This window comes from Platalea leucorodia (assembly GCF_965183815.1).
Source record: "Platalea leucorodia genome assembly, chromosome: Z".
Lineage (NCBI taxonomy): Eukaryota > Metazoa > Chordata > Aves > Pelecaniformes > Threskiornithidae > Platalea > Platalea leucorodia.
Window position 1 is genome coordinate 87,370,113 of NC_138858.1, and position 15,502 is coordinate 87,385,614.

General features: G+C 38.9%; 1 protein-coding gene across 7 annotated transcripts in view; it reads left to right on the forward strand.

The window, feature by feature from the left end:
- Positions 1 to 15,502, forward strand: part of CAST (calpastatin) — a 65,848-nt gene that overhangs the window by 34,298 nt on the left and 16,048 nt on the right. For all 7 annotated transcript variants that reach the window (XM_082337503.1, XM_082337504.1, XM_082337506.1 and 4 more), the window contains 13 exons: positions 1,982 to 2,041; positions 6,797 to 6,847; positions 7,183 to 7,239; positions 7,414 to 7,530; positions 9,102 to 9,212; positions 9,718 to 9,819; positions 10,611 to 10,691; positions 10,785 to 10,838; positions 11,431 to 11,523; positions 11,687 to 11,782; positions 12,464 to 12,562; positions 13,746 to 13,829; positions 14,795 to 14,842. In XM_082337503.1, the coding sequence (XP_082193629.1) occupies positions 1,982 to 2,041; positions 6,797 to 6,847; positions 7,183 to 7,239; positions 7,414 to 7,530; positions 9,102 to 9,212; positions 9,718 to 9,819; positions 10,611 to 10,691; positions 10,785 to 10,838; positions 11,431 to 11,523; positions 11,687 to 11,782; positions 12,464 to 12,562; positions 13,746 to 13,829; positions 14,795 to 14,842 (1,053 nt within the window). The remainder of the gene's footprint in view (positions 1 to 1,981; positions 2,042 to 6,796; positions 6,848 to 7,182; positions 7,240 to 7,413; positions 7,531 to 9,101; positions 9,213 to 9,717; positions 9,820 to 10,610; positions 10,692 to 10,784; positions 10,839 to 11,430; positions 11,524 to 11,686; positions 11,783 to 12,463; positions 12,563 to 13,745; positions 13,830 to 14,794; positions 14,843 to 15,502) is intronic.

A 15,502-nucleotide genomic window follows, 5' to 3' on the forward strand; every position in this document is an offset into this window, starting at 1 on the left:
TGGGGAGGGAGTGGAAAATTGGAGGCCCTGAATAGTGGGAAATTCAGGCAAAAAGTGCTGTAAATGAAGCAAGGCATGCCGTGCCCCTGAGGGCGGCAGAAGATCATGGTGGTGTGGCACTGCGGTGGTCTATGGGAGGGTGCCCTCTGCTCTCCACCATCCTTCCCGCTTCCCCCTTCCCGCTCCTCAGGACAGGGTTTTGTTTCCTCAAATCAGCCCTGAATGTTTTCAGGGAGGATGGCTTGGCATTCTCCATAGCTGCTGATCAGCAGGCGTGCATGAAACTCTCTTCTATCACCAAACTACTGTTTGTCCTCCATAAATATTTATACTCCTCATCTCTTAGTTGCTGCTAGTTACTGCCATCCAGCTGGACAGGGTAGAAAGGAGAAGCAGCTGGTTAGTTTGGGAGGTTTTCACTAATCTCTGAAGGTTGTAGTGGTGCTGCTGTGCTGGAACTGGAAAGAATTTTCCAATGTATTGTAAGAAAAAGGCTTGGTAGGAGTTTTCAGAGGGGAGGAAGGGAGAAGGGCTCAGGTAAATGTGTTTATTAAATGTACAGGGACTACGGTGACTAATACACAGATGTAGAACAGATACCTGCTTGTTAGTCATGTAGAAGAAATTCAGATTAATTTCATGGAGAAGAAAGAAAAGGAAAGGAAAAACTGTTAAAGGGCAAATTAAGAAAAATACAGCATTGCCTACAGATTACCTGATGATGGTAGTGGAAATATATAAAAAGGTTGTTTAAAAACTTCTGTTTCCTGTGCTGATGTAGGAGGCTCTATACGTTCCTGTGTATGTCTCCACCCATATTAAAGTTCCCATCTATTATGTAGTCAATCTATACGTATATACATATATGGAAGCAGATATTAATTGCTTACATTTGTCTAGTGTGACAGTTGCAAATTCTCTCCAGTCTATATTTAGAGTAGTCAAACCTCTTACTACGGTGTGCAAGATACCAGATACACTGGCGAGGAGAGCACACCGTCATCACCATAGTGCACCTTTTGAATTGTGTACAACTTTTGTCTTATTGTTGACAAATGCTTGTACTATGAAATGTTCTGGAAATGAGAAAATTTTCCATGTGGAAGTAAGAAGTCACGACAGGTATGGAGTAGTAATATGGCTTCTGAGTTCATTCAGACAATGCATGTTTTCATACAGCAAATGACATGGTAAACATGAAGAAAAAATCTACAAAAATGGATAACTTGTGGTGTTCATTTAAATGTAAACTATGAATGTGTTGCTGTGATCAAGATGGCGAATACAGCTTTAAGCAGAGGAGCATGAAGCAGGAATAGAGAGGTAGTATTACACCTGTGTAAAGTATTGATGAGACAATTAGAATATTCATTTCTGGGCTTTGAAATCTGATACAGTGATAGCAGAATTAAAACGTGCTGTTCTCAGATTAACATCACTGAAGCTAGGACAACAGGCTGCATCATTTGCAGCTTTTCTGAAAGGGTTGCATGATATGTAGAAACACTTGTGTATGTGTTACATAGAGATTAATTATTCCTTTTTATCTGAATATATTTGAGTTTGATAATTTAGTATTAAATATTTTGTGTGGCAAACTAGCAAATCCAAAAGTACAATGTTTGTTTAAAGAAAAGAAAAAAAAGAAATGTGGAAGAATCCTGCACAGTAAGTATATATGCTTCAGTATGAGAGGAGCATTTGAGTTTGCTTTGATACTTGGTATGAAATTTGCTTTCAGTACATGTCAGAGAAAAAAAAATTGTTGTGAGAAGATCTATGGGCATCACGCTGTTGAAATCATACATACATGTATTGTAGAAATACAGACAAGATAGAAGATCTAAAATGATAACTCTAATTTTCAATAATAATTTATTAATTTTTAGCTGGATATCTAATGAATTCAGGTTGCTTGTGCCTGCTTAATAGTAATATGTGTAACAGGTGAAATTAATTAATTTGTTTTTTTTTCTCTCAGAAGCAGCCCCCCTCTGCAGATGCATCAAAACCACAAATTATGAAGCCATCTGAAACAAAGGTATGAATTTCTGAGAAACTCATGCTTGCAGTTAAGCACAAATACAGAATATATGAAGCAATGGAATTTCTTTTTTAGTACTTTGATACTGAGTAACTTTATTTTGCATATTTCTTCTCTGCAGCTTAGTTTCCTCTTCAAAAAAAATCTTAAAAAATGCTGTACAAAGTACTCGGAGGATTTTATGACAGCAATACTGATTTTAATTTTAGCTCAGTCATGCTTTGTGATGTGTATATAGCTCCCCCTAGTGTAGTTACAGGCTTGTTTACCTAACGATAATTTTTCACATATTCAGAGAATTCAGGACAGGTTTCAGCATTTAGTGTATGTACAATTGCATCTTCTCGTTAATCTCATATCTTTGTCTGCCTGACAGCTTTCTTGCCGTTGTCCTTTACGCTTGTTCTGTCTTGCCTTATGACTAGAACTTCTTTAGTGTCAAAGCTATGTCATCAATCATGTACTTTACTTGTTAGAAGAGAGTCATAATCCTCACTTACGCCTCTGTTGCCTAAGAGAATTTATGTATATTATTTAAACAAATGATTAATGATTCCCCAGTTCCTTCATTTTCCATAATCGTAACAGTGAAACCAACAAAAATATTGAATACCAAACTAGACCAGCAGGGACTTGTGCAGTGGAAAAACGCAGGACTGTCTGCACCTTGTGTAAATACAAATAAAGGAACACTTAAGAGTAGTGAGGTTAGAAGAGGCCTCTGGAGGTCTCTGGTCCAGCCCTCCACTCCAGGCAGAGCCAGCTCTGCAGGTAAATCGGACTGCTCAAGGCCCTGCCAGACAAGTTCTGAATACCTGCAAGTGCAGATTGCACAACATCTCTGAGTAGCCAGTTTCTGATGTTTGGTCACCTTTGTTATAATGATTTTTTCCCTTTTATCAAATGGGAAGTTCCTTTGCTTCAACTTGTATCTGTTGCTTCTTGTCATTTTAGCATGCATGTCTGAGGAGAGTCTAGCTCCATCTTGAAGTTAGCCATTACATTCCCCTCAGCCTTTTGAAAACCTTTTCCTCCATGCACATGTGTAAGACTTAGACGGGTAGCAGTGAGCTGGACGACAATTAAATCATTTCCACTTGGGTGTGATCATCATTACTCATAAATGAAGGTATCTGCAGGTCTCCAGTTTCATCTTCCTGTCATGCTTGTGAGCAAACTCATTTGTATCATGTTCATTACTGATGCTGTTCTCCATATGGTTTAACCCAGCCAGCTATCTAAAAATAGTTATGGTCTTTCCCTGCTTGAAATCTGAAATAACTCTAGAAGAATGTGGTAGATTTCTAATCAGATCTTTAAAACTGGTGTTTGCAAGATGAGACAAAAATAGAGTAGCAGAGGCATACCGCCCTTCAGCTGTGAGACTGGTAAACACAAATCACTTTGAAATGATGTCCTGCATTTGCATGTGTAAGACAATTAATGTTTTCTTTTAATGTCTGTTGCGTTATTATTGCTTTCCTCCTGCTGGATTAAGCAAGTCACCCGCATTTTGACAGTAGACTTTGAAAAGAAAGAAAGGTGCTGAGTCACTTTCGTTTCTAGTCCTAAGTTTCTTACAAATTAACAACTCTTTCCTAACTGCCTACTATAACCACATCTCATTTGTCTTTCTTAGAGTCTCTCTAGTGTTCAACTACTCTTAAACGTGGTCTGGATCCCTCTGTAGCTTTCAGTTCTGTGTATGTGAATCCTTTGTCTCAAATTAACCCTCAGGATTACGCCCCTCTGAGAAAGCTGTGAGTTACTGCAGCAGAGGAAGGAATGTGGAACTTCTTGTTTTGTAGGCGAAGCCCCGGGGGTTAGGTGGAAAGGTTGGAGGGCCAGGGTGGAGAGCAGGCACCCTGTGGCTTTTGCTGGAGAAATGGAGGAAGCATGGTGCTGCCACTGCCACCGACAAAAACACATCCCAGTCAGCTTTCTTCCTTTTGCACACATTTGTGCAACTGCACTGTAAACTAGGGAACTAGTTAAAAATACTATTTTTCTTTTCCAGGCTATTTTTCAGTTTCCTGAGTCAGTTCAAAATGCAGCCTCTCGGATACTGGCACAGTGCAGGTGGAAGCAGGCAGTAGAAGGGGAGGAGGAACATCTTTCTCTCTGTAGGAGTTCAGGCTGTAAACTGATGCTATGGCTTCAGGTTGTGACTGCTCACAACTGACTGTTTAAAGGATGACTGAATAGTTGCCTTTGAATGTATAATCTTGTACTAAAATTGTTGGTCTGACTTGCCTGGTGATAATTTTTTTTTAATTGAATTTGAACTTTGTTATTGCTAGAAGTGTGTCTAAATAGGTGTGTCTGTGTCTGTGTGTGTGTGAGCATGTATGTGTTTGTTTTAATGTAGCCCTAGAATCTCCTTGTGTGTTCGTCTTGAATCAAAGCATTGCCCATATGACTCTGTATGTTCGTCACCATTGTCATAGATAAATTTATAGTATGAGCAATTCTGCGCATTTTAAAAAGTATACAAGAATAATGAATAATGCATACCCTACACAAAAAATACATCAAGTAGTCACTAAAAAAATATTTACAATATTAAAAAAAAAAAGGCATGCAGTTGCTAATAATTGGTTTGGCAGGCTGAGAATTTGAATTTGTTCTGTACAGCTGTTGTCGGGTGTTGACAGAAATGCAAGTAAATAAATAAGAGGCTTGTACAAGTGGGAGCATATAAAGTATGGCTGAACCTGAGAAATACTGTGTTTTAATCAGGTTAGATGTGAAGAGAAAATCCAAAGCGGGGAATCTGAGAGGTTAAGTGAAATTTTTTTTTTTTAATTAATTTTACATTTTTTCCCCACTTTGGAGTCTGGGAAATTTTTGTCCTTCCTCCCTACCAATATTTTACCTGTTGTGACTTAGATGCATTGGTGTTGTGTTCTTTACTGTGGTCTTCGACACCTTAGCCAAGCTTGTGCCCAGGCATCTGCGTTTTTATGCACGTTCAGGGTTTCTTAACCAAGTGTCTGTGGTTCAGTGTGTGGATGTGAATACGTCATGGTTTAACCCCAGCCGGCAACTAAGCACCACACAGCCGCTTGCTCGCTCCTCCCTGTGGGATGGGGGAGAGAGTCGGAAGGGTAAAAGTGAGAAAACTCATGGGTTGAGATAAAGACAGTTTAATAGGTAAAGCAAAAGCCGTGCGCGCAAGCAAAGCAAAGCAAGGCAGTCATTCACTACTTCCCATGGGCAGGCAGGTGTTCAGCCATCTCTAGGATAGGAAAGGAGGGCTCCATCATGTATAACGATTACTTGGGAAGACAAGTGCCATCACTCTGAGCGTCCCCCCATTCCTTCTTCTTCCCCCAGTTTATATACTGGGCATGATGCCATATGGTATGGAATAGCCCCTTGGCCAGTCTGGGTCAGCTGTCCTGGCTGTGCCCCCTCCCAGCTTCTTGTGCACCGGGCAGAGCATGGGAAGCTGAAAAGTCCTTGACCAGTGTGAGCACTGCTCAGCAACAACTAAAACATCAGTGTGTTATCAACATTATTCTCATCCTAAATCCAAAACACAGCACTATATCAGCTACTAGGAAGAAGATGAACTCTATCCCAGCTGAAACCAAGACAGAATACTTGCATTAACAAATGGTAAACAAATTTAGCAAATTTCTCTATGTGGTCAGCTAGAAAACAGAAGCTGGATATATCTAAATGGTAATTAATGTTTGGCCGCTGAAATGAAAACATTACAAAGCAATGAAAAAATTTAAATTACTGCCTAATAGATTTTTTTTTCAATTGTTCACTGACTTCTAATAGGCTACTGGGGGAAAAAAAACTATTAATTGTCTCTTAGTAACTTTAAATATGCTCAATGTATTAGTAGGATAGAGGGGATAAGGAAGGCTTCTGTCTGTGGCCCCTTATTTCCTAGGTAGAGTTCATAACTTCTCTGCTTTAGGCGGACAGAGCGCAACAAGACACGATGCTGGTGTCTGCCACCAGCTCCAGAGGAAGCGTAGGGATGCCAGCCCCAACGGGGAAGAAGGGCCCAGGCTTCAGGGTCTGCGTCTCCCACTGCGTGCTCTGTGCACCCAGTGCTGTTCCTGGCAGATCAAATCACACTCCCCTGGCTGGGTCCATGTGTTCCACGGGCCATTCAGTGGCCAGAGCTTCTGAGGCTTGTGCATTAGGCAACAGCCTTCTCTTTGATATCTCTAGATGACTTTCTAGTAGCTATACTGGCTCTTTTTGTCTTAAGCATAGCACAGCTGAAGTAGCAAGAGCAAGAGAAAATAGTGAGAAAAATATAGTGAGGAGGCTGGCATTTTCATTTTTCTTTCTTCTTGTCAGATATAACTTGTTTAATTTTTCCTTGTTTGTTCTTACGTGTTTCTACTACTAGTAATTTATTGCTTACTGTACTTTGACTTGAGGTGAATCACAGGAATCAATTTTGTGGCGTGGCTGCAGAAAATTCTCAGGTATAAATCAGACTGTTCATTATACTTGTTTAGTATCTTCTTTCCTTCTCTTTTTGATCCCTCATATGAGAAGTGCCTGTGTGTGTTTGCACACATTTGAATGCTTTTAGATCGCTGGAGTGCAGGTCTATGCCAGGATGTTGTAAACTGCAAGATGGAAGCACTGTATATTAGTTACATAGCACATGTGCTCTCTAGTGTGAACTTGTCTGATATTCTTCTTTATATAAGCCAACCCCTTAGAAATAACCAAGCATATTAATCTCTGTCTGAATATATGTTGCTTATATTTCAGTCTGCACCAACAACCAAAACAGAATCTGGAAAAAACATGCAGTCAACCAAGGTAAATACTCATCTTTCACCTTTGATGTGTTGTTGTACTTTGGTCTTTGACTAACTTTGAAAAAAGAGGCTAAAGTCTTTGCTACTTCTGTGCCACCAGAAGGTGCCATATGATTAGTAATGTACCTGTGTGCAAAAGAGCTAGGAGCTGACGGGGTGGAAATGCAGTGTTTGGGGGGAACAGTCAGGATGCTTTATTGCTTCACAACAGCTTAAGAAGTGTTCTGTTAACCATCTTTAAATCTGTCTAGTGCTTATTTGAACTGGTGTAGATCATGTTCCATAGCATTGAATGGTGGTAAGGGTAAATGATCTCAATTTTTTGTTTTATGACAGCCAACAGACTCTCAAAATAAACAGCCATCTGAAGAGAGGCAAAAGGAACCCAGTGGTGTAAGTTGTATACTTTCTCTCTCTTTTTTTTTTTTTTTTTAAAATGAGGGCTGCTTGTGGTGTTTTTCTTCTTTCTTTCCTTTTTTTGTTTAAAAAAACATTTAAAAACCAAACCAAACAAAGCCAGCCCGTAAGTACTTCTGTATCTAATGATAATAGTTTATCTCTACACAGACAAAAAGCCAAACCTCACCTTCTGTGACGACAACTTCTAAACCAAATAATACAGGAATAGTAACTACAACTCAAGCTGACCAGCCTCCACAAGCAACCTCCATAGAGACAGCAAAGGTATAGAACAAGTAGCAATCCGATTTTTATTATTTACGTTATTGTAGGGGTTAGAAATCTACATCAAGATGGATTCTCATGCTGAGTATTGTAAAGTGAGACTGGGCTCCCAAAAATCACAATGTAGAAAAGCTCAAAAGCTTTGCTTGTCTTGTGTTTAAAGGTGTGTATGACAAACCTTGTGCCGGTCTATAATCTGGGACTTAGAAACTTCACACTTTACCCACTAATTAACTTAACACCCTGAATATACCACTTCCAGCTAACCCATGACAGCATTAATGGGTAAGCATCAGATGCAGATACAGTTGCCCAGCCAGATGGTATTGGTAGCTTGTGCTAGTTGCTTGGTGATCCTTATGTGCATCCACCTTTTGTTGTCCTCTTCGTACATCTGTTGTCATTATCCAACACACTCTGGCTGTTAGCCAAGCAAGTGACTTTAAGATGATCAGAATTGTAGTCCTGTTCCCGTGTGTTATGTTTTTGGGGTTCCGCTGTCATTCATGCAAGCTTTTGCAAGTTCCTTGCAGCTATGTGGGTGTAATTGGTTCTTCGTCAGTCTTTTCCCTTGCCCCTTCGCTACTGAAGGTGAACAGAAGGGACCGTCTGGTCAGTCAAGCAAGTGCTTTGTTTATACAATCATTGCCATCACGGAGCTCCTCACGTGTAGACTTTCAGGCATGTTTATAGTAGCAGTGTTGGCTCCAAATACAGCAGGTCAGCAGGTTATCAGTTTGCAGTAGGGCAGCCCATACACCCTGACTGTAAGACTCTGAAAAAAACTAGGAAGAGAAAGGTTGGGGAAAAAGTTGAGGAGGGGTCATTTCAGAGGGCCAAGTGGAGAAAGAGCTGGAGCAAAGTGTGTAGTAGAGTCAGGATTTAGATCTTTTGGTCTTCTGATCTGCATGTGTCTGGATGACGAGGCCAGAGTAACATGAAGGACTCCTGCAGCTCTACTACAACCCACTTTTTTTGCGGTAAATGAGAATGTCAGTAATGCAGAAGTCTTCATTTTGTATTGGTGTTGCTCCTGCACCTAACTCCCTGAAGCAGTTTTCACCCTACCTATTTGAGTAGTATTTGCTGCTGGTGTTAATGGTTTATTGAGAGCTATCGGGTATAAATGAAAGCTTTCTGCGCTGCAGATTTCTTTTACTGGCAAAGTGAAAGAAAAAGGTAGAGTACTTAAAATTGCATGCTTCCTTTCTCTCAGCAAAATCACACTGGAAACAGGGTACGCCTCCGTAGTATTGCATGCAGATGGTAGCTTGCTCTGCGCAAGCATCTGGACGCTGTGCAGCTGTATTAGCCAGTTGCTGAGTCCAAAAAAATATGTGTGGCCTCAAAGTTGGATGTTCCATCATGCTGGCTGCAGCTGCTCAACTTCTAGACCACTCAGCCAGTGGGCAGAACCAGCTTATCTTTTTTATTCAAAGTATAGATGAAGAGGGACAATAGATAAGCATGCCTGAGTAGAACATCTTTGTTTTACTTTGTTTTGTCCCTAGAACTTTTAACATAGGGCCATATAGTAAAGCTGTCTCTTAATTTTTCTCTTATTTCTCCAGCCTAAGTCTGAGAAGATGTCCATAGCGGCTGGTGCAGCTGGCGCAGGCAAAGCTGGTGCAGGTGCAGCCAGTGCAACTGTGGTTACTGCAGCTGATAAGTCAAGTACTGAGGTTGGTAAACACAGTCCCAGGCAAAGGCTTCCCTTGTAAAAATATCTCAGAGAGTGTTTCTTTCTCTGAAATGCTCCAGTTTCAGAAAAAATAAGTTGGTAGCTGCTGAAGTATTGCTATGTAGTGGTTATGAATGGTGGTGAAGGACTATCTGAAAGAATAGGTAATATACTAGTGATTCGTCATTTGTGTTTTGTCAAATAGGACTTACTTAGAATCACTTTTACCACAACTAGCACAAAATTAATTACTTTTTATCTTCAGTTATGTTTGTATATGTATGCATGTATATCAGCTGGTATATAAATACAAATGATCTTGTTACTGACATTGTGGAACAAATTTAAGAACAGTTCTCATTGAAAAATTTGGCAAGTGCAGGACCTACTGAAAGAAAGCTTTTGGTTTGGTTTCCAGCGGTTTTCTACAGATTCACCAGATGATTCAGATTTTCTTTTTCTTTGTACAGCATGGTAACTTCTATAATGGTCTGCTTATTTTTTAGCCTGCTATGGATGAGTCGGCACTAGATAGCCTAATAGATACCCTAGGTGGACCTGAAGATGATGTGCCTACTAGTCCTGTTTACACTGGTCCAGAAGTTACGGTATTTTACATTTTTTATTTTTATTTTTTAGAAGATTGATCTCTAAAATATGTCTGTAGTTGCTCACTACTACATTGATCCAGTATTTGTCACTTTGGTCTGCTAAGAGGTAAAACAGAGTTTGCACAGCTGCATTTTAGTGTTGTTTTCAGTAATACAGAAATGATACAGTTATGTATGTATTGCAGTAGAAAACAGCAAAGTATCGACAAAGAAAGTTTGTTGCTTTTTGAACTGACTTCCAAGCGTGGTCTCCAGTGGATTTACAAAACGCAGTGATGGAGGTATAAGAGAGTGTAAACAACCTAGGAGATTTCATTTCTACTTGAGAAAGAGTAAAACATTGAGAATTTGGGGAAGAATGCGTACTTTTTCTGAGTTAGAATGGGAGAGCAACATAAGAAGCATTAAGATTACAAGCTTAATGGCTCAGTGCAGTACTCAGCCGTGATAAAAATTTTGGAATTTATAAACATTTAAAATTCAGTCTAGGTACAGCAGTACATTCTATGGTCTGAGGCACTGGAATGGCTTGTGTTAATGCAGAAGGAAACTGGCAATGGAGATGCAGAGTTTCGCTAGATGACATGCACGGTTGAAGCTAGTCGAGATGCATGTGCATGACACTGGGTTCTGAAAGACACTATATAGTCATCGTGCAAAATTGGCCCTCTGACCTAGCCAACCCTTGTATTTTCCTTCCAGAAGTATCACTATAGATAGCTCTACATTAGAAATTTATTTCAATAAACAAGAGTACAAAAGCATGAATGTGTGCATTCTTTTCATAGGAAGATATATCTTCAAGATACTTGGAAGAAATGGGTAAACGGGAAGGTAGTCTTCCTCCTGAGTATGTTAAATTGTTAAAGGTGAGTGAGTTAAAAAAAAATTCTTGATGCATGTTTTCTTTCATATTGTATGTTTTTGCTTTGCATTTACTACAAAATTAATTCTCGTTTTAGAGCAAAGGGGATGGCAAAGATGGAGTCCCACCAAAAGCAGATGAACGAGATGAAGTAAGACTTTTTTTTTTTTTATATACTGGAAGGTGAAAATAATCCAATTATCATGGGATTCCTAGGAAAGTTTAAATGTTGCCTGTCTTCCAAAAATCCCTGGAAGTGGGAGAGAGCTGTGGGGTGCCAGATAAAATAGGTACGGTTAAAACTAAATGGAATTTGGCACAGGTGTTTTTAATAAAGAAGTAGGAATTTTCAGGACTCTTACTGAAGCTGAAACAAGCCAAATAAATGCTTATAGAGATATTGGGCATAATAATAACAAAGGGAAGAAATAGTAGCTGTGCATGCAGGAGTCTCTTCGTAATGTCTTTAGCAAAGATTACTTGAATTTCTATACTTAGCAAGAGAGTTCTGTAAGCCAGCTTAATTTTACTGTTTATAAGTTTAACATATAAAAATAAAAGCTTATCTAAAAAATGAATCAACCACTGAGGGGAAGTATCTTTGTTTTCTCTGTGACAGCAACATGTTCTTATGAGGTCATTGTGTGAGTAAGCATGGAGCACACTCAGATTTTAAACCGAGTTTGACAGCATTGATATTTGAACTTCAATAATCATAACCTAGTTTGCAATTTCTTGCTCAGAAACCAATGACAGATGATGAGCTTGCAGAGGCCCTGTCATCTGACTTTACCTGTACTACTGCCTCTGCTGAAGAAAAGAAGAGTCTGACAGAGGTATTGATATTTTTCTTGCTATTGCATGCCTTTATTGCAATGAAATATTGCCATTATTACCTTAATATTTTCCTTTAAAATGATCTTGACAGTTTTCCCCTTGTTTTTATTTTTGCAAATTTGCCTGTAATTTCATATCTCTCACTTTGCCACTATGTAAAAGAAACTAAGCAAGGAAGGAGAAATTGTGCAAGCACAAGCAGCAAGTTCAGTCAAGACCTCAGTTCCTCCTAAGGAGAAGAAAACAAAGTCAAAAGAGGTATACGTATTCTTTGACTGGTTAACTTCTAATTAAAATTTACAAGCACACATATTTTATGTGTGCCTGATTTGTAAAGGTGCTCATCATCCTCATTTGCAGTTGTAAATCCTGTTTATCACAGAAAGTATAGGAATAATGGGCATTGCCATTGCTCAGACCCTTAACTGTACCTTAAAAATCCGGCCTCAATGGGTCAGATGATTTTTCCTTCTGGATTCTTCTGCAGAATAACTGTAGTTCTTCTGACTGCAGGCAATAGAGTAGAAAAATGTGTGTTTTCTTAACTATGTGAGGTGTGTTTAAAACTTGGATATGATGTCATTTTCTCATGTTTTACAAACCTTTCTTTTTTGCGCTGTAGAAAGCAAGTGTGACCTTACACTTTCTGGGTTTGCCATTTCAAAGTATATGGCAATTGCGTTATGTGATACTGTACTTTTTTTTTTTCTTTTTCTTTTTTCCTCTCCTTAAGAGGAGATATGCCTTGATTAGACTGTGCTAATCTTATCACATAATTTGCCATATCTTGCACTGTGATGTTAAGAAAATCAGGTAAAGCCAAACAGAAATGACCAGTCTGGTGCTGTCTGTTTGCTTCATATGCAGCGTAAAAGATATGTAAGGTAAAACCTGTGTCAAAGAAATAATGAAATGATTTTCATATTTTTTTAAATACAGGAAATAAAAGATGATGCAGTGGAAGCTCTTCTTGATACTCTTGGTGGACCTGAACCTGAACCTGAAGAAGATCTTCGCCCTGTTGTAGAGGTGTCAGAGGTATAATCTTACACCTTTTTATAGCAGCTTTCAGACTCTCCTGTGGAATCCCAAGTCCTCTTTGTTAGATACTGTACAAATGTGTAAAATAATAAGAAAGCAACTTTCATATCAAAAGCCTATGGAATGTCTGAGTCTTAAGTGATTAAGACAGTTAAGAAATGAAGAAATTGCTGAGTGGATACAGATAGAATAGAATATAGTAAGATAGTCTGGAAAATGATAACCATTTCGTTTGGCTATGCAAGCATACACACATACACCTTTCCCTGTGTTAGCTGTAGTTGCTCTGTTTTCCCCAAGCACTAGGTATAATTTATAGCAAGCTTTTGTTTGCACGAATTTGCTGTTTGATTTTTAGTTAACTTTTGGGGGGTTTAGTGCATGTACTCCTTTTTCTATCAGACCCCGTTATCTTTCTAATTTGGGTCTTGCCTCTTGCTGTGTCTTCTAAGACTTCTGTTTTTCTTAAACAGTTAGATTGTAACAGCAGCCCTATGTTTGCACGTTAACTTTGACTTTCCAGTTTAGTTTTGCAAACTCTGCCTATAACCCTACTAATATCAGTTATTTTCCCCTGTCTTCACAGGGGAACTGTGAACACTTACAGCTCAGAGCAAACAAATGACAGGGAAAGAGTAGAAAATCATTTGTTGCCAAGAGAAGATGTTGGAGCTCAATTTTGACAAAAAAGAGCATGTTGTACTACAGATTCAGTCCATCTGGGCCTTCAGATAACTTAGTGGAAACATTGCTTCATGAAGAAGGTCCGGAGAATTAAAAGCTGCGTTTCAGTAGGAGTGATGGAAAAAGATACAGAATTATGGCTTGTATAAGCAGAGTGATGAAATCCAGGGAAACCTGAGGACTTTGTACACCCCAAAAATTCTAAAAGTACCTGCCACAAAGTTACGGCTCTGAATAGTGTCTGAAGCTTTTTAGAATTTAAAATAATATAGCCATATTCACATATGGCATTGATTCTTAAGCCATGATGATTTTACCACAGAAATTTGATAGGAATAAATGGAGGAATTTTAATATCTTGATATATGGAGTAATTTTATCCGATACTAATACTTCTTCAAACAGTAGGCTGAAGAATCTTGATAGTGAGGTTGAGTGTACTTTGAGTTTTTATTTTAATTTCTCTAAGTGATTTTTCTTGTTCTTTCTTTTTAAGGCAAAAGCTAAAGAGAAAAAAGAAGAAAAGGCTGGAGAACGTGATGATACGATACCTCCAGAATACAGGTTAACTCCAGAGTTGGTAAGTTTTTCGTATCTCCATTGCTTTGTAAGTAGGGCACTGCATCTGACACTTTCATTCTTCACAGAGAGGGAAAGAATGTGTGGAAAACAAGCAAAACTAGTATTTAATCAATGGTTTTCTCCTGTTGGTGATTTCTGTATCTCTGGTTTCCTTCCCTTCCTTTGTGGGCATGCCTGGGTTTTTCAGGTATTCTGATCTTCCCAGGTCACACATTCCTTCTACAAGAGTGGTGTTACTTGTTTCTGATGTTAAACCTCAGTGTAGTAAAATCCATCCCTTTACAGAAGTGCTCTTGGGTATCGCTTTGTAATGTAACCTTGAAACACTATCGTAAAATGGTATGAAAATGACACTCATTTTTTCAGATTGTCACTTCAAGTGGTGGAGATTTGTTCAAGGTTAACCAAATACAATAGAACTGAGTTGTGTTTTCCATAAAGTTCAGAATTGAAAGTTTTTGAGATGGTTATTAGTATAACTGATGTTTGCAAGGTTGTTATATAAACTGGCCTTGCTGGAGCTGAATGTTAACATTCTGTTTTGAAAGGAGCAGTTTTACCCCTTGTTCTAGAAATTTCAAGACTGCTTGACTCAGACCTGGGATTTAACCCCCTGTTTGTTCAAGTGCAGAAGTTGGGGTTTTGCACTCGAAGCTTGTTTTACTACTGGATGAATTCCTGCTGTTTTACTGTGGAATTAATTCCTGGTGCATATTGATACTGATAGGAATGAATGCTTTTTGGTCTCTTGGCCCATTTGTATTGTGCTGACATCACATTTGCTTTTTTTATCCACTCACCTGGCCATGTAAGAATTCCCTCTGCTTAGGGGAATTCCTATTACTGTGTCATTGACTTAATCTTGTGTGTATTATTTATTTTATATTATTTTGCTGGTGATTATGGAGTATTGCACTTCTTATAACAATGGAAAAATGTCAATAATATTTACTTTACTTTTAGGATAAAGATGGAAAACCAATATTGCCAAAGCCTGAAGAAAAACCTAAGGTTAGAAAACTGACAGTATTGTAGGAGTGTGAATAGATACCTTGTTTTCTCCCTCTCTGTCATCACTTCTCTCTGTGCCATTATGTAAGTCTCTTGGTCTGCTTGTGTGTTTACTTCCTTGCACAAAACCTGCTGATCTGAAGTGTCAAGTGAAAGTTGTTTTTATTGAAATTCACTGGCTGTGAATGAAGAGCTCATGGTAAGAAAAAGGCTTACAGGTTAGGAAGATAGGAGAGAGTTACAGAAATGACTGCTGACACAAAGAGAAGCTGTATGGGGAGTTACTGTAAGGTATTCTATAGAAGTCTGTTGGAGCTGTTGAAGGACAGAGAAAGGCGAGGAAGGAAAATCTTTTGTTTTCTTGACAGCTTCCTCTCATTAGCCATCAAATATAAAGGAACACGACTGGAAAGAAGGAAAAAGCTGCCGTGGTCATTCTCCTAATCGCAAAGAACAACTTGGACTTTGCAAAAAGTATCCATCGTGGCCTAGAAAGTGCAAGATGGATTGAAAAGATTGAAAAAGAAAGTTACAAAGGTTAATTGAAAATGCACAGGAAGAAGGTAAAAATTAGAAAAAGCAGAGGAACTGTGCACTGAAGAAACTGAGGGCTTCACTTTGGAAATACTGTGAGTTGAGGAGTGCTGCCAGAATTGGAAA